Source organism: Sturnus vulgaris, chromosome 5 (assembly GCF_052056855.1).
Source record: "Sturnus vulgaris isolate bStuVul1 chromosome 5, bStuVul1.hap1, whole genome shotgun sequence".
Taxonomy (NCBI): Eukaryota; Metazoa; Chordata; class Aves; order Passeriformes; family Sturnidae; genus Sturnus; species Sturnus vulgaris.
In genome coordinates, this window is record NC_142247.1 from 20075630 (window position 1) to 20100684 (window position 25055).

A 25055-nucleotide genomic window follows, 5' to 3' on the forward strand; every position below is an offset into this window, starting at 1 on the left:
CCCTGACATGCTAAAGCTTGCAAGTTGAGAGAAATGTAAGTCTGAGAAAACTGGCAGCTTTATGATTGTGTTGCTTATATTCTGAAAAATATGCATCAAGATAATTCAATTTATGTTTCAGAAGTTTTTAAATATGTTTTCTTCTTCTAAGACAAACAGACTTTTGAGTCTATTACCAGAGTTTGCATACTTACATAGTTCTCTAGCTTCTTTGCAATCTTAATGTAGGTATATTGCTTTCCTCCCTGGGAATAACTGGGAAGCAGGAACATGTAAAGCATGTTGTGGACACAACTACTCAGAATGGAGTTCTGAGTCTGAAGAGTGTTCTGCTGTGCTTTGTAATCACCCAGAAGTGAGGGTGGATTGAGAGTTCTCCACCTTTGCAGTGTGTTTATGGCTGAGGTAATAATCATGCCATGCAGTGACTACTAATGAATCCATCTTTAAATTCCATGTGCTGGAATATCACTCTGCCACAGAAGGGTTTTTTTGAGTGTATGGTTTTTGAGTCCATTTCCTCACTCTGGATCGTGGAGTTAAATCACCGTAGTAAATTTGGTGTAGATAGTGCTGGTGTTTATACTTTTTTATCTGGTGTATCTGAATTTCCACAGGTAGCTGGGGTATAAAAACCCCTGCACCCTGCCATAGGAGATCTTTAAAAGTCTGTGTTAGCCCTGTACAGAAACAGTCTCTCCTCAGTTTTCTCAGCTTCATGACTAAAGATGTAGCTGTAAATGGCACTACAGAGTTAAAGCAGTTCTTCAGATGGAATACAGATAGGGATTCCCAGTGCAAATAAGCAGCATTTCATTACCAACTAAAACTGCTAACATTAAGCTTTCTGTTACTCTACCATATCCAAGCTACTTCTGTAAAGTATTTGAAACCACATTTTATTTTTTTTCATCACAAAGGGAGATGGTTCTCTAAATTTTTGATGTTTTTTGAAATTAGTATTTGTTCTGCCTGCATCAGTTATACACATAATAAGGAAATGTACATGTATAATTATTTGTTTCAAGAAAGTAATTTTGTGATAGCAGAAAGAATTTACACAGTTTTAGTCAAACTAGTATTTTTTTTAATTCAAATTGTCCGGGTAATATAAAACAGTCCCCAGATATATTTGTTTGCATTAGTTTTTAATATCAGTTTGTTTTTCGGAATAATGTAAAAACCTATCAGAATTTTGCATAAAAAGCAGAAAAATAAAATTTATTTTAAAAGCAGTAATTTCCTCCAAAAAGTATCATTTTCCCTGAGCTGAAATATAAGCAGTGTGTTATCCTGCAGAAAGCAGGGAAAGAAGTCAAAAAGTGCTTACGAAGTTTTTGTAGCTAAGGTGATAAATAAACTATATATGTAGATATAAATAAATTACACTTTTTCTGTCTAGAACCTCACCTTTTGTAAGTTAGGTGATTGTTCTGGATTTCTACCATGTTTGAAATGCTTAATTTGCAATAAGTACTCTCTGACATGGTACTTCACCTAGCGTTACCCCATTCAGTCCTTTGAGTTCATAATAAAGAGTAAAGGTGCAGTATGTGATCATTGTCCAAAGTGACAGTGCTGCTTTGGAGAAAAAACAACTTTTATTTCTGTCAAGAAGTTAAATGTCTGTTTCTTCTCGTTCCAATTCTGCTTCTTTTTCTGATGAGCCTATCCAGACACAAAAATGTTCAAACATAAACAAAAAGAGAAACCTTTTTTCTTTTAAATTTTTTTTTCCTGTCTGTTTTTCTTTAACCTGATATGCTTACAAATTAAGAGCTTTTTAGGATGTTGTATATATCTTTACAGTTTTAAAGTTAAGGAGAGTCTTCAATGAGATGACAAATACTTGTTTCTGCTATTTGTATTGTTTAAGTCTATTTAAGTGTATTGTTTTAGTCTATTTTTCCTCTTGTCACTTCACAGAGTCTACATTAGATTTTAAGTATTGTCTTAACAATTTATTATGAAAACCCCAGATGTTTAAGAAATAGACAGATCCCTTGGGGTTTGGAAAAAATAGAGAAAACAGTGGGTTTCTTATGAGCTCAGTTCAATTCCCCACTCTCTTTTAAAGAAGTAGCACACTTGGCTCTGCTCCCAGCATGATCTGATCAAGAAATGAATATGGTTTTTGCCTAATGATCAGTTTCTGGACAGATGAATACAACCTGTGCATAGAGCAGAAAATGGGAAAGTATATTAATCTGCCTGGTCATGGAGAAAAGTCCTGTTTTCCAGGAGCATGCTCATCAGTAATGATCCAGTTTCTTCTACCATCACTCTGACTTACCATCAATTTAACTAGATCCAAGTGCACTGCAGCATTGGACTCCTAAGAGAAACATGTGGGCTTCTCCCAAGGGAGTGACTTCTGAGCTCCTGCTTTGGCTGGGTGGCACAGAGGTTAGCAAGTGAGTGCTTGGTGTTCTCCACAAGCAGTTAACCCACGATGGATGTTGACTCCATCTATTAAAACATTCTCCAGCAGCACTGAAATCAGTGATTCTCTGCCATAAAGGTGTAACAGTTCTATAACAAATCCATAGGGTAAATAAAGAAAAGGAAAGTTCATCTTCCTCTGTATTTTCCCAGTTTTGCTCATAACTTTTAATAGAGCTATCTCCCTCTTGCTATTGGCAGCAAATCTGCAGCATTAGCAAACTGTACAATGTGATTATTTATTGTCCCTGCCCTTATATTTCATTTATGGGAAGGTATATGTGATAAATGAGACAAAAATAAATATTGTTCAATGAAAAGGAAGAAATAGTACAGTTTTATAGTTGTGTAGCTATTGTCTAATATCTGGGCAGGTATTAAATATGCTACATCTTAAAAAAACCTGAATTTTACAGTGTATTGAATGTTGCTAACTCATCCATAATTCAGAAATTTACTCTTGTAATAATTGAGTTTTTAATTTAAAATTACTATCCTGAAAATACATAAACAGTGAAGTGTATATTAGCTTTTTTTTTTTCCTAATTGGTCACAAATCCGTATTATTACAGGTTGTGTTAATATGTATTTATTTTCCTAATCTGATACAGGTATCAAACCGGATGAGTTTATGAATAATAAGAAATCACATGAAGTGCAGGTGATGTCAGAGCTGGTAGATGGCATAGCGAATTATTGTGGGATAAAGCAGGTGAGAGAGCATTTATTACTGTGTTTTACCAGATAACTTCCAAGTTATTCTCCTTGTTGTGTGCAAATACATCTCTTTGATATTTTGTCACTGCTGTTCTTACTTTTTCTGTACATAATTGGAGCTAAAGAAGAGCTGTTGGGGCTGAACTGAAGGATAATTTTGTTTGCAAATGTATTGTTCCAAAGGAGATGCCTTTCAGTGACTTATAATCACTCATGAGTAATTTCAAAAAGTTATGATCATCCTCTCTGTGTTGAGCACTGCTAAAAACTGTTCTGCTTTTTGGACCAGTCCTGCCTTGTTTGTCAGTATTATATTGCTGGCAGTTTTGCACATCAGTAGGAGAGCTGCCTTGTGTCATGCACGCAAGGGTGTCACATACAGACCAAGGCAGAATATCTTGAGAAATTCTGAAAGCAATTCTGATGCAATATTTAAATTATTTCCTATTGTTTTATACTAATCACCTTTATTTAACGATGGATTGAGGTCTATAAATTAGAAATTTAGTTATGATGTTTTTAGTTCGAAGAGAGACCAAATTAAGCAGAGATTTGTGTAAGAGTGTATGAAATACATTTGGTAGAACATGTATGAGGCCTGGACCAACACCATTATCACCCAGCAATTACTGCATGAGTTGGCTGTTTCATACATCAAATACTAGGTTTGTCTTTGGGTGATGAAGAATTGCAGGATTCCTTTCTCAAATTTAATTGTAACCTTTTTTTATATACATGTAATTATGATTGCACAGTGCACTAGATCACTACTTCAGTAAAATCTTGTAGATGTTTATTTATGGATCTGTTGACAAAACACAAGCACCCCATCAATACTTGACATTCTTGAGTACTGTGTTTCACATTCTGTTATACAAAATGCACCAATACCATTTCCTCAGTTAACATACATAAGCTTTTTTTGTAAGCTTTTTCAGTGTTAAAGCTTAAGTTTGATTCCGTAGCTTAGGCCTGTGTTGTGGTAAGGCTAAATTTTTAAGTATCTGGGTGAGGTGAGTTCATTTATTCATTTTAATCTCTCTAATGCTGGTAACTGGCAAGTGTAGTTTTATCCTTGCTTTAAACTAGAGGTGACATGGGGCTCTGAACACATGTTTGATTCCTTTCTACATCTGAGCTCACTTGCTTTCCAGGCAAGGGTCTGTAACTGTAAATGGAGACTTACTTCATCCAGGTCAATATTCATTCCCACAAAGATTTGTGGAGAGCAAACGATATTTGTTTAAAATCAAAGGTTAATAAGGTACCTGTCCAGATTTTATGGTGAGGGTATTTTCTCTGAGTATTCTTTTTTGTAAGTAAATATGTATGAGCATAGTTTAAAATTAATGCACCTGCAGCATCCCAAGTTGCTGTTGCTCCCACCACAGGGAAAGCCCCAAAACTTGGATTCGTCTCTGAGTTGCTGAAGCTGAACTTTGGTTAGGAGGTTATTTGGCTCAGACTGAGTTTAATTTAGATAAGTAAATGATGCTGTACTTGCTAGATTTGGGTCAGGCCTGTGGCATCCTTGGAAACAGAGATCAAAATTCTCAGTCCTGACCATCTGTTTTGTGAGGAACAGCTGACGAAGACAAAGTTTCAGGCAGTATTCTTACAGCTGGGATTGTCAAGTAAATAGAGAGCTTTAATTAAGGCCAAACATTACTGTCTGAGAAACAATCAGTTTGTGAGCATCTGCAATCGCTTACAGCCATGGAAGGCAGTCTCTCCAGCAGCCCTTTAAGAGCCAGCCTCAGTGACAAGCGTGGGTGTCCTCCACAGCCCTACAGTGGGTGTGCTCTGTAGAGAACAGAAAAACACTAGCAGCACATTTCTGAAAGTCTTTTATTCCGTCATGAGCATGTTTTTAGCCTTGCTTACCTTTTGTTTCAGGCAAATATTAGTTGTTTAAGTATTGGAGACTTTCACGTACTGAAAAAGCTGTAGGAGAGTACAGTTTGCTTACAATGCAATAGTAAGTGGTCTCTGCATTTTCTGGAAAGTGGTGTTTCATATAGTTTTCATTTAGATTTAAATAGTTCCTGTGAGATTCAGGAATAAAAGGAAAGCAAAAATCCTGTTCAGAAAGTAAAAAAGTAAAGCCATCTTAATAACTTAACCAAAGTTTCAATGTAGCTGGTTACTAATAAAATCACAAACCAGTCCTTACTAAGTATCTGTCAATATGCTGCAGTTTCATACAGTGATTCTATATATCAGGTACCTTGGAGTGCCTCTACAGATGGAATTATTTTCTGTTTACGTTTTGAAAAAACTAGAACATTAAATGAAAAATATTATTGCAGTGTATCACTGAATATGAAATGCTGACTGTGCTACATTAACTTTTTTCTATTTTAGTCATACACTATAACAGTATTTATTTGTGCAAAGTTACAAATCCCTAATATATGAAGAGAGCTTTCCTGTTATTTTGGAAAATAAAGAAAAGCTCCCTTCTCAGTCTTTAAAAAGCAACTCGTTTTGGTTTTGTTTTCTTTCAACTTTAAAAAAAACAGTAATTACAAATTTTTAGGAGTTTTTCCTTATTGATTTTTTTCTGTACTTCTTGCAAAATAAAATATATGTAGCATTTAATTAAAAAAATCTAGAGTCATGAAAACACAACACGTTTTACAACAGCACATGTCCTCAGGGTGTTTCCTTCAGATGTTACACATCACTGACAGCTTGAAAAATTTCACCTCCATTTCACCTCCATACCCATGTTGTATAATGGGTGGTAGAGGATATTGCTCTCTGTTGGTATTTTATAATGTACAATAGTAAATAGTAAAATAAGAATAAAAGCAAAAAATTTATTACCACTATAATCACTTCTAGGTTAATGATTTGAATTTAAACATTAAAGCAAAATAATTCAAGGGCTTTTTTTTCAGTAGTTTGCTGACCCTTTTAAGCACTGTTCCTATCATATAAATGGAACTTGTTTTTTTAAAGAAGTTCTTGATTAAGCTCTGAAAAGAAGCCAGTGTTGAGCCACTTTGCTTAAGTGCACGTTTGTTTTGTTTAATGTATTGGTCAAAGTTTTCCTTGGAAATTGCAGCATGTTCAGCAAGATTTGGAGTGTGTAAGGATGATATAATTCTGCATTCAGCATCCATTACATTTGTGATTTGGTGCTGGGAAATGTTGGAATGCTTGATTGTGCCAGAAACTATGTTTAAACATAGGACCCAACTCACTGTGGACAAGACCTTTGGCGTTTACTGTATCATGAAAATTTCATTTTAAAGGTTCGTGCTTGACAGATATGCTATGGATTGCTTATTACCTTTCCTATGTAATCAATGGAAGGTAAAGCAGGGAATCATTTAATGCAGTTTATTTGTTTAGTGTAAGATCATTTCTTGCTATTTTTAGTCAACTTTTCCTTTTGTTTTTAAACTGTTCTCTCAGTGCTAATTTAACAATGTATTACTGTTTTCTATTTACTTAAGAAACTTTCTGCAAGCTGCAGCTGGTCTCTACAGCCAGTCAGGGTAACACTTAGGAATAATTCACTAACCCTCTCTTGGCTCCAAATGCTGCTTTTTACTGAAAAAATTCAGAATTTGAAGAAGTGAAGGTGCGCATATTCTATATAATTGTAACATCTGTTAAATAAAAGGGGGGTAAAATTATTCCTTCAGCACTCCTCTTTCCATTCCAGTGAGAGAATCACAGAATGGGTCAGGTTGGAAGGGATCACAGGAGGTCATCTGGTCCAACCCCCCTGCTCAAGCAGGGTCATCCCAAAGCACATGGCGCAGGGTTGCATCCAGATTATTCTTTAATATCTCCAGTAAAGGAGACTCCACACCCTCTCTGGGCAGTCTGTTCCAATCCACAGTTGCCTGCACTGTAAAGAAGTTCTTGTTCATATTTAGGTGGAATTTGCTGTGCATCAGTTTCCACCCATTGCCTCTTATCCTATTGCTTGATAGCACTGAGAAGAGCTTGAAAACTCCTCTTAACACCTTCCCTTCGCATCTCAGTTGTCTGTTTTCTAGAGCACATCAGTTAAGACTTAATTCTGTGTTTTAAAGTCAGAAGCTAGACCAGTAAAGCAAAACAACTAGGTACATTGAGAAGTATAATACTAATAAGGTAACTATTCAATCCATGCTTGAATTTTTAGGGAATAATTTTGCACTTGAAGTATGGCTTGTTGCCCATTAATATAGCAATTTCCTTTTCTCCATTATCTAGGTGATTGATATAGGTTCTGGGAAAGGCTACCTGAGTTCATTTTTGTCCATGCAATATAACTTAAAAGTTTATGGCATTGACTCCTCAAGCTCCAACACAAATGGTGCTCATGAAAGAAATAGAAAATTGAAGAAACACTGGAGAGCATATCAGAGTAGAGGAAAAGAAGCCCTCAAAAGCCAGAGTTTGGAAAAGGCAAATGACAAGCCAGTGGAAAGTGAAATTAATTGTAAAACAATCAATGAAGAGCTCTTAAATAATGCCAACAGTCCTCAAAATCAGGGCCAAGCGATTATCCAAGATTTACTTCCTTCTTGTGGTTTCACAGAAATGGCTACGCGTGTAACCAACACAGAAGCTGAAGCTGATTTAGTGACTGAGACACAATCTCATGAGACCAAACTTTCTGAAGAGGTTCTTGCTATTCTAAATGTTCTTCCTGCTGATGCTGTAGAAGATTTTTCTTCATCTCATAACTGCGTGGAACTCTGTGAAGAGGAAAAAGTACAAAGAAAAATTGCATCTCTCCAGGCTAAAGCAAGAAAGTCAAGTGAATCGAACCTGTATTCTCCATTGACCTCTTGCATCACTGCAGAAACAGAACTCAATGACATCATAACAGATCTGGAGGTTATTTTACTCTAAATATTTACTATGTTTAGATTGTTCATTGTCTTTATATTGCCATTTTAATATGTACATGTTTGCTGAGTGTACATAGAGTGCTGTCTCTGGTGTAAATGAATATTCTGGCCCAATAATGGTTTTTAACCAGGTAGCAGAAGCATGCCTACCAGATAAAGATTGCTTTTCTATTTTGATACATGTGTTGGGATTACTTTGAATCAGTCTTTAGAATTTATGAGCTGTCAAAGTTAACAGCATATTCAGTTATTTTGCAACTGTCATTATAGATAAAATGTAATTATTATGGATTTATTACTATTTACCAGGTAGATGTATATATTAAGCATTGGAGTTTCAATTTTCCTAAAAGTTCTTCGTTTTTTCAAATTACATATTTTTGTGCTTTCTGTCATACTGGGAAGGCATAGGAGAATTTATTATGTATGGTACTCAAGATGAAGAGTTTGTAAAGGATGATTTTATTTTGACTTTACAGAATTACTTATAGTTCATTTAGTAACTTACTAGCTGGCAGGGCTTGTGTCTACACAAACTAGCCCAAGTTAAGCTGCCCAAAGACAGTTGCACAAGTCTAGAAACTGAGGTTGTATATTTAGTTTTTATGCCTGAACTAACATTCATTGATTGAGTAGATGCATTCAGTCTTTTGTAGAATGATAAAAACTTATTTGTGTTCATAGTAACCAAACTATTTTATTCCAGGGTGTAATGATCTCTAATTCAAGACCATAGGTGCTGATGGCCCTATAAGTTGAGCTATAAATACAGCTGAGTATCTTAGAATATGTCAAGCAAGCTCATGTCTGTCTGCAAAAGACATCCTGAGCAGCAGAGTTTGTTGATGAAGCATATGCCTGTACATTTGCACAGCTGGATTTTGTATCCTCGTAGTGTGTAATTTGTATGATGTTAAAGGTGGAAGAAATCCTATATCACTGCCTTTCTTGAGACAAAATATACTGTCAGGGAACATGAATGAGGAAAGCAGAAGTTTTACTGTTTCAGCCATGAATGCAGTATGTAATACAGGTGGGTGAGATAATCAAATAAAATCAGAATGATTAGAGAAAGCTATCTCGGTTGAGTGACCCTGGCCTAATTTTTTGTTGATAACCTGTAGAAGTGAAGGCTCTGGGGACACTTTATAGTACATTCCAGTACCTAAATGGGATCTTACTAGAAGGCTGGAGAGAGAGTTTTTAAAAGGGCATGTAATGATAGAACAAGGGGGAATGGCCTTAAGATGAAGGAGGGTTGATTTAGATTAGATAGATATTAAAAGGAAATTCTTTATTGTAAGGGTGATAAAGCACTGGAACAAATTGCTCAAAGAAGTTGTGGATGCCACTGGAAGTGCTGAAGGCCAGGTTGGATGAGGCTTTGAGCAGCCTGGTCTAGTGGGGCAGGGGGGTTGGAACTGGGTGATATCTAAGGTCCTTTCCAACTCTATTGACTTTTTGATTCTATGATTAATAAATATGTGTGGAATTCAAAGCAACACTGTGTTTGCCATGTGGATCCCAACTAATAATGTCAGAAGGGAAATATCTTGTTATGGATGGTAGAAGAGAGAGAATTTTAATGGAGAAATGGAGGGAAAAGGGAAGTTCAGGAAAAAGGAAAGTAGGAAATAGAATGGACAGAAGAGCAGAGCATCTGAAGCTGAAGTTATTACTTTGTGCTGTGAAAGAGAACACCGATTTTTTTGTTGAATAGTAGGGGGCATACTGCAAAACTGTCAGTACTGCTATTTGGGTAATAACAAAGCCTGTTCTTCATCTTATTACCTGTATTTAGTAAGTTGGTTTGATTTCAGCAACTTAAACTAGCAGAAATGCCTTAGATAGGTCCAGCCAGATTTGCAGAAAGGAATCTTTACTAAGAAAAGTAGCAGTGGTACTAATAAGAAGAACAGGAAACCTATGAAAGACAAGAGAAAATGGCCTGTGCCCAGTAAACATGTAGATCCCTTCCATGCAGCTGTTACTCATAGACTTAAACCTCTGCTGCATCATGGCCAGTTTTCACCATATTTTCATAGCACTGAATAGCTTTGATTGGCATTGAAAAATTCTAGAACAGAACAGCAGGGGTCCTCATGGAGTTGGGTATTTCTTCCTTACAGCTCGCTATTTGCACCACGTTTGGGTTTTGGAGTTTGTTTTTATTTGTGCTCTTTCAGTTGATGAAGGACATGATTTATTGTTGCCTTTTTTTTTCTTTTTCTTCTTAGGACTGTATGATGGTGGGTCTACATACATGTGGGGATCTTGCTGCAAATACACTACGAATTTTTACTGCCAAGCCTGAAATCAAAGCCGTTTGCAATGTGGGCTGCTGCTACCATCTGTTGTCAGAACAGTTTGAAAACCAAGAAGGTAATTCTTCTGATCTTAACTTGTGGCTGCCAGTTTGCATGTTGGGAGTATTAGTACCTTTTAATTAATAACATCCTTGTGTTTTTTCCTTTCCAGTGGTTTATTTAGTACTGGTTTCATTTACTTTATAAGGGTCATTCACTCCCAGATGCTTTGTTGCTTTTCTGTTTTGCCAATATTCCTGATATTTTTACTAAGATTAGGGACATAAGTGCATAATAACTTTATATGGTTATGATTACAGCTGGTTTTATTCCATTAATTCACTTATAAATGTATAGGCTCTTCTAATCCAGTGTGTTTCCATCCTTTTGAAATATTTTGTACCAGATTTTGTCCATGGCTGTCTGCGTGCAACATCCAATTTTGTTAAGTTACAACAATAAGCAGAATTAAATTCTTGTAGTGTAAGGTAATACTCAAAAAAAAGTCATCTGGGTGCTGTGCTGGTCTTTGCCTGTTCAGCCCATCATGAAGCAGTACATATATATGAGGTTTCCTTGGGGACATAACCTGAAAATTAGTTGTGGATTCGGAATATAGTCAAATTTTCTTACAAATGGGGGGAGGGATCATTTTTGAGAGAATGTTCGTATTTTTGCTTGAAATTCTGTATAATGAAAAAGATTTAAGGAGCTAGCTTTCCTGAGACAAGTAGTACATAGCTGAGCAGTCTAAATGACCATCTACTGACATCCTAGGACCTGATCATCATATCAGTATATCTGAGAAAGAGATGGCTTGGCAAGGTTTACTTCAGTTCTTTCAGGGAACTTCACAGACACAAAGGAACAGGTACTGCTCTTTAACAGAACTCCTTATATAGCTGCAGCTCCTTATATAGCTTATATAGCTCCTTTAGCTCCTTGGGCAGCTACAGCACAGCTCCACACTGACCATGACACACACTAGCTCTTGCTTGCTTTAAGAATCTTTTCATGTTGTTTTTATTTTGCTCTGCAACTATTTTAACAGTTTTTTCAGTGTATTAGTCTTAGTAATTTCAATGTACTTCAGCTCACTCCAAAAGCAAAGGAAAGGAAAATACAATTGAAATTTCTGTGCTACAGGAATGAAGTTAGAGAAAAAAAACCATGCAATTACTTTTGTATCAGAGTTTTAAAAAATTAAGAACTTTTCAGGTACTTGTCATTAAGTCTGAGTGTTTGAAACATTTGGTTGTTTCTTATTATTGAAAAGAGGACACAGCTTTCTGTGCTAAGCATATAGGATTACTTTTTGCAGACTAGTGCATAAACCCAGACACTACCAAAGGATCAGGCATGATAACCTTTTCAAAGTTCAAACAAACAGATATATGTGCATGGTTAGAAGAGATACTGCAGTTTCATAAGCAGTATGAAAATGAAGTCAAATTTCATGTTGGAATTTCTAGCTATTTGATTTTTCTCTTCTTGAAGGACAAAATTATTCTCAAAGGAGAACATTTGGACAGAACAAAAGGAAATTACAGTATTCTTTTTTTTGGGAAAGAATACATATATTGTCCTAGTAATGCTCAAAATAATTATTTTTTTTTACTCTTGCTATGAGAGTGTATATTCTAAAATGTATAATGGTGTTGTATTCCCTTACTAAGTCATCTACCATATGGCTTGTTCTTAAATGTGCAGGGGAGGCTAAGAGAACAAGGACTGACAGTATCTAAGAGTTAAGATTTTTTTCAAAGGGAAAATGAGAAAGAATTTGGCCTGTATCTTGTGTCTGCATTTCCTATGCATTGACTTCAAACTGACAAAGCATTCTAGAGTATGCTAGGGGACTCTGTAACTAATCAGATGGTATTGATCCAACAATTCACTTGTACAAGCAGTAAACAAACTCCTCTTGCAGCTGTTGGAAGCAAGTGGATTTTAATATTGCTTCCAGAATGGACCAAATCATAGCATTTAAGTAGCAAGTGACTTCTGGAGGTCATCTGAACTACATCATGGCAAAAGGCAGGGCCAACTGAGATAATTTAATTCAGGGCCTTGTCCATTCATGTTTTGAATGTCTCCAAGGGCAGTGATTCTGTAGCCCGTTTCAATTTTTGCCCTCACCATGAAGTTCTTTTCCTCATATCTGTTCAGAATTTGCAGCTATTGTGCATTATCTATTGTCTTTTTCATTTTGCACTGCCAGGGATAGTCCAGCTTAATCTTTTTTGTTCTCTTTCCTTTAGGTAGTTGAAAACAGCAGTTAGATACCTTCTTGATCTTCTCTGCAGCCCTTTAGTGCTCTTGCCACCAATAAATTCATTTCAGTCATTATGGTGGGCTGAAGAGCCCAAAGAAACACTCCAGATACTCTCACAAGTGCTAAAAAGGGAGAATAATCACATCCCTTAATCTGCAGGCTTCCCTGTCAAACTTCAGATTACTATCAATTTTCTGCCTATTTTAGAGTCCATCTGTCTGAGTCATATCTTTCCATGTTGTCTATAAAGATACTAAGGAAACCTTTCTGAAAGACTTCATAAAATCAGGATAAATTATGACTCTGTTGTCCCCTGGTTCATGGAGCCAGTCTCTGCATCACAGAAGGCATAGTTTGTCAGTGCCTGATGAATTCCTCCAGCTAGTGTCAACCTTCTTGTTCTTCATGGGCCTGGGCATGATTTCCAGGAGAATGTGCTCCATAAACTTGTTGAGACTGATTGAAGGTGAAGATGAGTGTGGTTTTCACCTGTTTCCTGTAATAAGGATGGACATGACCTGCCAAAGATGATAGAGTATGGTCTTCATGGGACACCAGTGAGTTTAGTGAGGCTTAAATGGATCCCATCTGGCCACATGCAGTTGTGTATTTCTGGCTAGCTTGTGTGATACTTCAGCCAATGTTACATCTACTGTAGATAGTTCTTCGCTTGTCAAGGCTGTGACTCTGAACTCAGGAAAGGCATCAATCAGACATTGCAGAGACATGAAGGTGCTTTATGTGGAGAGACTAGTTTGGGTATTAGGAAGCAGGTTTAGAGCTACATCTCTGCAGTGATGGATAGATCTTCCTAAGAAGCAAAGAGAATTGGGCAGAATTCGCTGCAACACAGGAAATGACTTACTCATTTGAAATCAGTCCAATAAGCAAGGGCTTGCCTGTGAGGACACAGTGGGAAGTCCTGTTATAAAGTTATTTTATCTTGACTGAGTAGCCTCAAAGTTTTCCAAAATCTGTTTTAAAAATGTCATTTGTCCTCTTTGAAAGCTTTTTGATTTTCTTGAGGTGTGCACCCTTAAAGTCAAGGTTGTGGCAAGTCCACTTCAAAGCTCTTGCCCCCAAAGTAGCACATTTTCCATCTTTGCTGTTTCTTTAATGTAAACTCAGAGTGTCGTTCTCATAATCACAGTTGAAGCAGAGGAGCCAGCTCACAGAGGAGCTGCAATGGTCTTGTGGTTGCCATCACTTGGTATGGTGGGACAGTATGTTCTCTGGCACTTAAGATTTAATACCAAGGTCAATCTTGTTTGAGGTCAGTGAAAAATTACTTTTTCACTTCATATTAAGAGGAATTAACTGATCTTCATAGGAATAAAATTTACCTATTATGGTGCCTAACATAGTATTTATAAGTCTGAGGTGTTGAGTTGACAAAATCTCAACAAAATGTTACTATGGTGTTTTTGTTGGGCTGCTGAATTACCTTGGATATCGCAAGTTTGGGGTTGGTTTTTTTCTTGTTTCTGAGATTACTTCAGGGAATAATGCATTACATTTCTCACATACTCTAAAAATAGTACAAATATTGCAAGTTTGGCTGATTCAGTTTTCTGTTGGACCTGCTGTGAGTACTTTGGGAGCATTTCTGATGAATGTAGGTGCCAGCAGTCACAATCTTGAATAATAATGCAATCAGTATACAGTGTCCGTCTATGTGTCTATAAATAAGCTGAATTCGTCTGGAGATTTTTGTAACGAGACCACATTTCCAGTTATGCTGGGAATAATTTTGAACTGTTAAGATCATGAAAGCCTTTGCTTTGATTTATTAGTAGCTAAAACAACTAAGAGGTGCTGTGTAATGTCAAATTTCAACTCAGTTTTAAAAAGTTGAAGCCAATGTCTTTTAACACCTGACTTTAAATTTCACTGCTGTTATAAGCAGTACAAAATTCTGAGTTTCAGTTAGTAAGGAATAATATGACAGCTCTTGGAAAATTCGAAGTAGTTTTACTTTGGCTCTCTCTAAGGAGAATTGTCTGTTTATATATAGAGATTCTCGTATTGATAAAATATACGTAGCCATTAGTATAATTGATTCCTTTGGGGGTTTTCTTCTCTGTTACTGTATTGGGTAGTCAATTACATCAGAGTAGAAAGGATTTTACTGTTTATTAGACATTTTACATAAACCTATTTACATAGTGAGCCATTATATCAGTTTTTCTGGGAAAAAATCACTTTGCTAATGATTTTTGTGTTAAAACAAACTCAGTGCCTCTGTTCAGGAGATATTCTTAGGATTTTTGGGAGCTTTTTATCTTACATTCAGCTAACACATTTTTGGGGCCATATACCAATTGGTTTATGATTATCCCTTAACAGAGAAGAACTGACAATTTAACATTTTTTAAGAATATTTTACTTTCCTTGAAAAGGAATTTGGATTTCTGTGTTCTCATTCTCTTCTTTCTATCCTCCTTTCCACCAAATGCATCAGTACCAGTCTAGAAACCAGTGAAATTCTTCAGTATTGTATCCTCTGTTTTGAGGAAAAAACACATGAATATTGCTTTTGCTTTGGAGCTGCTGTTAAGACCCACCACAGAGACAGGGTAACTGAGGTTCTTTTTAATATATCCCTTGGACTGAATTAGAGAGAAACGAATGACAGGTGTGTGTACATAGATATAAATATGTGTGTGTGTGTGTGTAGATATATATATTTTAGAACAACTTGGTTGCAATTTAAATGTATAATGTAATGAAATGTATAACTGAAATGAAAATGTAACCATTTTGGTTATTACCTATAGTAATATGACATCATAAAAGCATGAAAATATCACTGAAGAAAATATATAAGGAAGAAAAAGAAATTATAAAAGTAGCTAGCTGAGAGGAAAGATATCACTACCCATTCATTATTTTTGCACTTTGGGAGCACTTTGCACTTCAGTTGTCTGTTGGTTGAAGAGATGGGTCACAGACTTGATCTGTCACGGCTGGGGGAAGCCATGAAACAAACACTTCAGGGGTTAATATATGCTCAGGTTCAGGTGGGAATGCCCAGGTACCTCACCTGTGGGGGGAAGTTTCAACATTTCGGATCATGTGCAGTCTCCAGCACATGTGGTCAAAGCACCAAGCCTGACAGAGTTCAAGAAATCTTTGGGCAATGCTCTCTGGCACATGGTGTGATCCTTGGGGATGGTGCTGTGCAGGGCTAAGAAGTAATCTTGATGATCCCTTGGGTCCCTTCCAACTCAACTTATTCTTTGATTCTGTAATTTGAAATAAGAGATAGTTGTACTTATATAGATGCTTTCAGTGATACTTTCCGATAGAAGCTCTTTTTGAGATTGGCTTAAATACTACAAAATATAAAGTCCAGATTGTGTAAGGATTTCCAAAGTCATGTCACTGCTGGGTAGAGGAGTTGTAAAGCCCTCCAGGAAGCTGTGGAAAGTAGCTTCTCAATAAGGCACTCTGGAAGAAGTCAGCAGACCTTTTGCTGACTAAGCTTTGACTATTAAAAGCTATGGAACATTATTAAGGGAACCAAAAGGGTTGAAAACAATAGTCAGAATTCACATACAGAATTTTATCAGACTTGTGAAATTTGGGAAAGCCTTGAGTAAGGTGGATTCAGAGGACAAATACTCTGAAACTGAATTTTCTAAAGGATTACTTACACAAGCATAATGGCTTTGTATCACTTGATTCCACTCAAATATGAAAGATTACTCACTGTTTCAGGGTATTAGAATACAGATGATCTATGTGTAGCCTAGGTATATTTTCAAAGATATTCAACAGCCAATGTCTTAAAATAGCTACCACTGATACCATGGCAACACAGGAAAACACTTCCAAGCAACAGATCAAAAAGCTTAATTTCCTTCCCAAGGCATCTTTAGATATTGCTGCATTGGGAACCTTTCCATGTATTTGTGACACAGCTAACTAGTCACTAAACCCCAGATGTTTTCTATAAAAATAGGTTCTGAAAAAAATACGAAACTTGAAAAAATACTAACAAGGTAAGCTTTACAGATGTTAAATGAAAGTCTTGCCTATTGAAGTTATTATGGTATTTTTCTTTAATAAATATATTAGAATATATTATAGCAAGAATATATATATAGCAAGAATATATTAAAACCTGGAATCATCTTATATTTTTCTCAGTGTGTACAAAGTATGAGGTTAGAATTGAGAATGCCAAAGTTTTAATGCACATAATTAAAATATACTCTAGATTTGAGTTTTGGAAATTATTTTGATGACAGCTGATTGTTTCCTAGAATTAGAGAACATTTTTCTTCCCCACTGCCCCCTGCTTTCTGCAGCAAAATCTTGCTTAGTCAGGGGACTTTTTGTGAAAAATACAAATTCAAGGAACAATGAATTACATGGTCATGGAAGATTTAGTTTTTCCCATGAAGGAAAACGGCAGTTTAGTAGCTATCAATTTTGTTTGGAATAACAGAAGTAGACTGAAAATCTACAATGTTGTGGAAGATAGCGGCAATAGAGGACCTGAAAAGGGTTATTTGTGTTTTAATACTACTTTGATGAAGTTCACAATATATACAAAGAGACAAAGTAGGGTGAAAAATTGAGGAAGGTAATAAAGATTAATTTCCACTGAAAAATTGCAGAAGAAAACATGCCATTTCAATCCACTGAATTATATAATCAGCCAAAAGCAGCCATTAGGTTTAGGGTTGGGATTCAGAGATTCCACAAAGCCTACAGCTCCAGGGACACCAGGGCTGGTAAAAGCACACCAAGGGCTACACCCACATTGCTGACTCCACGCCTTTCTAATCTGGTTCATCTCATGGAACTTAAGTCAGGCTTATTTTTCCCAGTAACATTAAAGCTTATTGATCCTGTTGTTTTACAAAGACCATATTTTACTGTAAAACTTTGTGAAGTAAAATTTGAATATTAGCACACGAAAAAGTGTAGTATTATTCTTAGAGATGAAAATCTATGGACAGCCTAATATTAAAGGTATTGAAGAAGCTTGTCCCATTCGCTTGAACTTCTTGTCATCATTTGTGCACATACAGAGTTAGCAACTATGAAAAGGATTTTACCTTTATCTTACTTGTATTGCCTTATATATTTTTTTATAAACTCCATATCAATAAAAAAACTGATGTTTTGTTGCAATACTTGCAGCATTTTATTAAATATTTGATTCAGTCTTTTTTAGAAGCTAGGTTAAAGTCTTTGCTATTTAACTTACATCTTCTGATATTAAACACTAGTATAGCTTCAGTTCAGCTCACTGAATGATTACCTAAAATTCCCCATTTTGTTAACTGTTCATAGAAGGAATTCTGTCTGATTGGCTACTCTGTACTGAATTATAACAGGATTGCTTCATGCGCTGTTGAACACTTGAGCTGTTTATTGTGAAAATTCCATGGAATACTTAAAATACATTTAAAATGTTTCTTGAATATTTTTTGAGATTCATAGAGTTTAGAACAGCTATTGTGTTGTTAGACAGAACCACAATAAGGTATTTAGTGAGCTATATATTATTAAGTATATCTGAAATAGTTGCAGGCATGAAAAGAATTTCTAGCTTTTTAAAATGTAACTTGTAAATATATGAACTTTATGGCAATATATTAATCCAAAAATTTTTAAAGTGTGCTTGAGAGCAGACTGGATGTGAAAAAATAAATATAACTTAAAGCAATATTGTAGATGTTTGGTCAACTTTTGATATACACAAAAAAACTTTTCTACCTTAAAACATTAGTTTCCCTCTATTTTTCTCCTACTTTACAGTTTCAATAATTTAAATGAAGATGGTGCTTTGACTGATAATCTTTCTCAAAGATTATCAGAATTATGCATGAGTACAGTGCACTGATACTGAGATTGTAGCTGACAGGGTAGTAACTTTAACTTGAATGAGTGATTAGTTTGCCTGGAGGATAGGGTATAAATTGGAAGGGATTTGCTTGGAAAGAGCAAGGATTTCATCTTTCTAATTCACTTGCAAATTTTTATTTTTCAATATTTTAACATACATATTACAAAGACATTAGTGAAAATCATACAACAGAAACCATGTCAGTCATTGTTTTCTTTGCAAAATAAATGTATTTAATAAGTTCTTACTGCCATCCGTGCAGTAGAAATATCCCTATATTCCGTATACTCCATAATTAGACTTGAAGTTAATTAATATTTTAGAGCTTGTCATGAGGCACTTACAAATTCTTAGTACATTCCTGAATACAGTGCTGAAACCAATTGCAGTCTGTTTGGTCAAATTTCATCTTTATTTCTAAAGAATTTTCTTTCTCCTTCTGCTAATAATCCATAAATAAAATCCTATTCTTAAATCACGGTTCTCAAACCAGTATTCAGCCCCTAAAAGCCTCTGGCATTCCTGAGGGCTAAAAGGAGAGCAGAGTTTGAGGTTGCCTGTAGAGGATTCTTGTCTGCTTGCTTTTATTCTCTAGTGGTCAGCTTAGACTGGGCACTTCTTCCAGAAAGCCAAAGGCTTTACAAGTTGTGGGGAGGGTTCTTTATAGTTTTTGCTTTTTCTTTGCTTAATTTTATGGAATGAATTCCACTTAATTCTGACTGTTGGTAAATTTTCTGCTGTCTCCTCTTTTTAACCCCATTACATGATTTATTCTGAAGTATGTCCCTGTCACCTTCCTGTGCTAAAAAGCCAGGATCTCAGCCAATTTGTGGGGTTTTTTTAAAGAAAGCAGTAATTCTTATTCACCATTCTAAAAAATCCGCTGACAATGTGTTAATGGAAACTCTAAACATTTAGAGTTTGTGTACATTTAGAACTGAATGTTAAGAACATCTATAAAGTAATCTCTGTACTTCAGTTTTCCCACATTTGCATTAGTGTTAAACATGAATAATTGTCTTATTATTCAAAATACAAATGATACTGAAACTGAGCACAGATTGTGATGCAAATGCTTCTTGGTGTTTTGAAGAAACAAGCAAGAGCCTTTGCAGCTGCTCTTTTCTGGAAAACAAACATTCTGCCTCACAGCAGAATGGTCTTTCAGAACTGGAATAAACAAATACACAATGTTCTGTGGGATGTTTGAAAGATGTTTGGGATAGAATATGAAGATGATAAGTGATACTGAAGCCCTGCTGCATGGAATGATTGCTTGGCCTACATCTTGTGATTCGTGGCATGGTGTAGGTGTTTGAGTGTGTGCAAACTTTTCTCTTGTCCCTTTGGCTGTTTTTTCAGTGGATTTATGTAAAGGACACTCACTTAAAATTGCTTTGGAAAATGTGAAATTATCGGAAATTCAGCATAAACCAAAAACATTTGTTACAGGGAATATGTTTTTTGTAGCATCACCCCAAGTTTTGGTACTGGATGAGAACAGTTAAGTGTTTCTGCTACGTTGCCTACTGTTCATCTTGCTCAATCCATTGTGTATTCAGTAAGAGGAAAAGCTGTGCCTTTTTTTCCCCTCCATATTGCAGAATGCCACGACCAAGTCTGGGGGTTTCCCATGTGTCAGTACTTGAAGGACAAAGGCTGGTGCTGTGGTCGCAATGCTAGGATGTCAGCATGCTTGGTATGATTCCCCTTCTTTTCTTTTTCCTATGGAGAAATTTGTCCAGATGTTACAGGATTCATTGTTTTTGGCTTCTGATCCTGAAGCCATGACTTTAATCCAAGAGTCTACAGAATAACATCATTAATGTTGTAAGCATGATGAATTATATCTAAAAAGAATAGTATTGACCTTCCAGCTTTATATATTTTATACTTGCTGAAGGCATGAAAAAATGAGTATTGACAGAAATGTATTTTAAGAGTGGACAGAAAGGCCAAAACTTTGCTGAAACCTAAACAAGGTAACCCCTCAGGATAATAGTTCTTGGCCAAGGACGTAGGGAGAAACAAGGTAATTGTAGAAGGATTACAATCAGTAACTCCCCCAATGCCTTCATTATTCATAATATCGAATGTTCTAGCTGTTTAAAACTTGAATAACCCTGCCTATTCCAAATGCTAGAGGAGCTCTAAAATCCATGTGGCTTAGGAGTCTGGAAACGTCTTTTTATGCACCAAGAGATGGAAATACTTTTAAATACTTAGCCTCATCAAGATAGGATGATGAGCTGTTGTCTACTTTGAAAAAACAGATAGGTTCTGAAAACTTTGACCACTGTTTCAGTTAGAAGACCACTATTCCTTCCCTCTGTTAATTTCTAATTTATGATATCCAGATAAATCACATCAGGTTCTGCCTTGGCTCTGCTGCTAGCTCTGTACCTCCATTACAGAGAAGAGTACAGACTAAAGACTCAGTGTGGACTAATGTATTGAGGTTATGTAAACTTGAACTACCATGATAATTAAATGCTATCAGGAGAAAATATAGGAGGACAGTTGTTTAGGATCCATAAGGCTTAAATGTGTTACTCTTGGCAAAGTAAAAGAAAAGAATTGTTCATTTTAGAGATGTGGCAGTAAAACATAGCAGAAAAGTGCTTTCTAAAGGGATTTGCCTTTTCTCTTTTTCATGTCAGTGTCATACAATACCAGTCCTTCCTCAGCTGACATATTAGCTGTTTCCTTTTCCATTTCTTTTGGAAAGAAAAAGATTGGGCTGTTTTTCAGCAGTGGTAGGAAGATAAATTTTATAAGCAAATGACCCCCAAGGGAGTACTAATCATGCTATATATATCTATTTTAAATTTCTCAGAAATCATAGAAGTTTGGCAATTAAAAACTTTGTGTTTGAATATTCACAAAAGGCAAAGAGTTCTCCTGGGTAACTGGATATGTCTCTTGTTATGTTTGTAATTGTCTATATGCATTTTTCATGATTGGGATTTTCCTTGCCATGTAGGATGTACAAAGGAGCCAGCACAGAGCCACTGAGCATCCACATTTCTTGGGCTAATGGCTGGTTAGCAGAAAGTCTGCTGAGCAATGACACTCAGAGTTCAAATTGGCTGAATTGCCAAGGGCCAGAGGTGTTGGGCAAGAGTTCCAGTTTCAGAGCCTTACAATATGTCTTGGAACCCATATCCATCTCCTCAGCAGCAGCAGATAGATGCTGCTATGAGAGCTTACGCAGCAAAAGGCAAACCTGATAGTTGGCCAAAGCCATGAATGCAGGACCTGCAACTATGTGAGTGTGTTTGAAGAGCAGTGTGAAATAGAAGATTAGTTCTATAACAAGGAGAAGGAGGAGTGGGTGACTGTGTAACATGCAGTCTTATTTACTGTAGTGAAGTTTAGGACTAAAGGTGATAATAATCTGTAAGTGGCGAGGCATTTTTGGTTTGCTTCCTAATTTGATGTAGTATTGGATAATCAGACACTGAGGTTTTATCTTAATTTCTACTATGATCTCTAAAACTCTGTTGACATTTTTGTAGGCATCTTTTCAACTGTGAAAGAGTATTACATGCTTCTAATTATTTGTCATTCTTTGTCACTATGCATCATAAAAATCAGGTCGTCTCACATCTACATCAGCATTTATAGTATGAAGACTAGTGAAAAATAATGCAAAGTATCTTAAACTGCAGGGTCTGAAGTTACTTTATTTGCCTGTATATCAGCAGTTCAATTTATCTGACTACTTGTGATTAAAACTAATTGTTGTCCATTGAACTCATATTTACTTTTAAATAATTAAATATACAAAGTGAATTATTTGTATTTCAGTAGAAATAGATGCAAGAAAAATGCATTTGTTTTTATCACTTTCACAGAAAGCAATCCTCTGAAATTCTTGTACATTAGAAAGAAAAACAAGCACATTTTCTATGTATCTATTTCCACACAGTTGGATGTCATTGCTTCTCCTATAAATAAACCAAAATAAGAGGAGTAGCTGCTTATGAGTGCCTAAAGGTATTAACACTTTAAAGTGTGCAAGCTCATGTTATGTCACACCATTAATCTTTTAAAATGTCATCTCCTCTGACTTTTATACAATGTGTTTATAAAATGTTATGATAAAGAATAAACATATCAGCAATTTAATTCCTTGACTCTTAAAGGCTTTGGAGCGAGTTGCAGTTGGCCAAATGGTAAGTAATATTGTTTATTTTAGCCATTCTAAGATAAAATGTGTTTTTTCCCCTTGAATGTTCTTAATCCATGGCCTTTTATTGAACTTCTGCATATCTGGAATCTGAAATACTGGCCTATACTATGTCAAATCCTGATAGATAGCATGTGTCATCATGAAATCACATTTTTATTGCTGTGGTTGTACTTAGTGAATCTGTTTTCTTTTGAAAATTAAGACCCTGAGAAAAAAAAAAGCACAGCTTAAAATTTAAGGCACCCTTCCTAACTTCCTTTGCTATCTTTCAGCTAATACATAAATTCAGTGCAAATGTCCTTCTGATGTCCCTGGTTTGGATCACTCTATCCCTATGTTTTATCAACTAATGTAGAAATAGACATTGTTATGACAAAAGCTTGAACCTGTTAGAAATATCATCCTTCTCATTTTTAATCCCTGTATATCTTTACCCTGTGAATATTTTGAATTACTATTGTGCAAGTTTTCCTTAAGGGATGGTGGGCACCAACTGTGCAAATATTTAAAAGGCTAGGCTGAGAGACTTCTTTCCATATTCAGTAAGCCCACTGACCCCAGCATCCTTCTCTGAATTTTTAATTGGCAATCATTAGCTAGTTTTATGCAAACAGATTTTCAATAGCCAAATAGATGAAATTTTTTATATCTTTTTTTTAGCATAGTACTTTTTGCGTTGTTCACACTACATCTGACCACAGATGATTCAGCTAGGTAATTACTGCTTTTGTCTTCAAAACAACTTAGATAATTGTTATTTATTTTGCATATTAGAATTCAGATCATGAACAGTGCATTTTCTTCTGTTGTCTTTCTTTCCATCAAGAGTGTCTTGGTTTGTCTTGGTTTTTTTTTCTTGCATTTATGGTTATGTTAGAATCTGACTTTAAAACATAATTTTAACTGGATGCAAGAACATTAATAAATGGTCGTCTTAAATCTGGTGCAACCGATTGTAAAGTATACAACTCAATAAATAGTTAAGGAAATCAATATGGTTTTGCTACTCTGATCTTAATTTCAGTGCCAATTTTAAATCCTTGCTGTTGTAAATTTTTTTTGCAGCTGCCTATAGAATCATTGTTTTATCGAGCTGTTCTTCAGGTTATTATAGAAGAAATTTATGGTGTCACCAAAAGGTAGGAAGTTCTGAATTCACAGAATACCAACCAAAGATTGATCTGATTCTCTTCCACTTCTGTGTTGCAGAGAAAATATGTTTTGGAAAGCAGAAGAATGTAGGAATCAGTCTCCTCAGGTTGTATATACACATCAGTATTAAAATGCAAGATAGATTTGCTCATCCTAAATCCACATCACAAATATATTGCCCTTCCTTTAGTTGTAGCTGAAATAGGCCCTCTTTGGTACTGCGTGCATGGGTAAAGCACATCTTCACCTGAGAATACTCAGCAAATGCCCTGAAAAGTCAGCACAGTCCTGGGCTGCCCTGTCATGCAGACGTCCTGGCAGCTTTGATACTGCAGAAAGAAAAAGGCATTTCTGTTTGTCCTGAGAAAAACTGCTGACAGCTCGATGGCCATCATGGCTCATAAGAGCTACTCACAGCTTGAGCCTGCACTGGCAAGTGCTGCTTCCTTGTAGGAATGGGATTTGGAAAGCTACTGCTGAGGACCTGACATCTACATTATACTCTTCTGTGGTTGCAGTTGGATTAGATTTTATCTTATTCTGTGGGATGTATGCCTGTTAGCACTTGGATCACATCCAGAAGCACACCTTCCAGTTTAGTTTGAAAATAACTCGTTTTTTGAGCTCTGATACTATTTCATGGTGTGAGCCAAGGCATGAGAGGTGGAGAAAACTGTAAAATTAACTTTAGAAGTGTGCTCTCGATCTAAAATAAGTGCTAATGCAAATACCCTTAGAACTTCTGCTAGATGTAGAGTCAGACAGTTTACCCTTCAGAAAGTCAAATCCCTGAAAGAAGAAATGCTTCTTTATTTTAAAATTGCATAAAATATCACACAAAAAGTCATGGCTGCCAAGTTGCAAAGAAAAACTACGAGGTAAATTTTTCGTTTTTTGTAGGAAGTATAATTTGGAGGAATAAATTAAGATTATATGTTTCTAATGAACACAATGACTACCTTGGAAAGATCTCTCTCACCCCCATTTTTATTTTCTGAGCATGATGTTAAATGCCCATCTTCCTAGGAGTGACATAACAAACATAATCATTAACTGATTTTCAGACTGCATCAGCCTAAATGCTTAGGTGAATATTAACTATGACAACAGAAATGATTTTCAATGAGTGAGGGTCCTTGACAGCAAAACAGCATTAGAACTGCCACTGAGTGAAATGTTTTGAAATCTTTCAAAAGATCTGTTAACCTCAGATGTTAGTTCTCAGTTTTAGATCAGAATAAAGAGA

General features: G+C 35.9%; 1 protein-coding gene across 2 annotated transcripts in view; it reads left to right on the forward strand.

Moving 5' to 3' along the window:
- METTL25 (methyltransferase like 25) overlaps positions 1-25055 on the forward strand; it is a 45259-nt gene that overhangs the window by 5781 nt on the left and 14423 nt on the right. For both annotated transcript variants that reach the window (XM_088165012.1, XM_014888747.2), the window contains exons 3-8: positions 3054-3154; positions 7375-8004; positions 10256-10400; positions 20067-20161; positions 22611-22640; positions 23723-23796. In XM_088165012.1, coding sequence (XP_088021138.1) covers positions 3054-3154; positions 7375-8004; positions 10256-10400; positions 20067-20161; positions 22611-22640; positions 23723-23796 — 1075 coding nt within the window. The remainder of the gene's footprint in view (positions 1-3053; positions 3155-7374; positions 8005-10255; positions 10401-20066; positions 20162-22610; positions 22641-23722; positions 23797-25055) is intronic.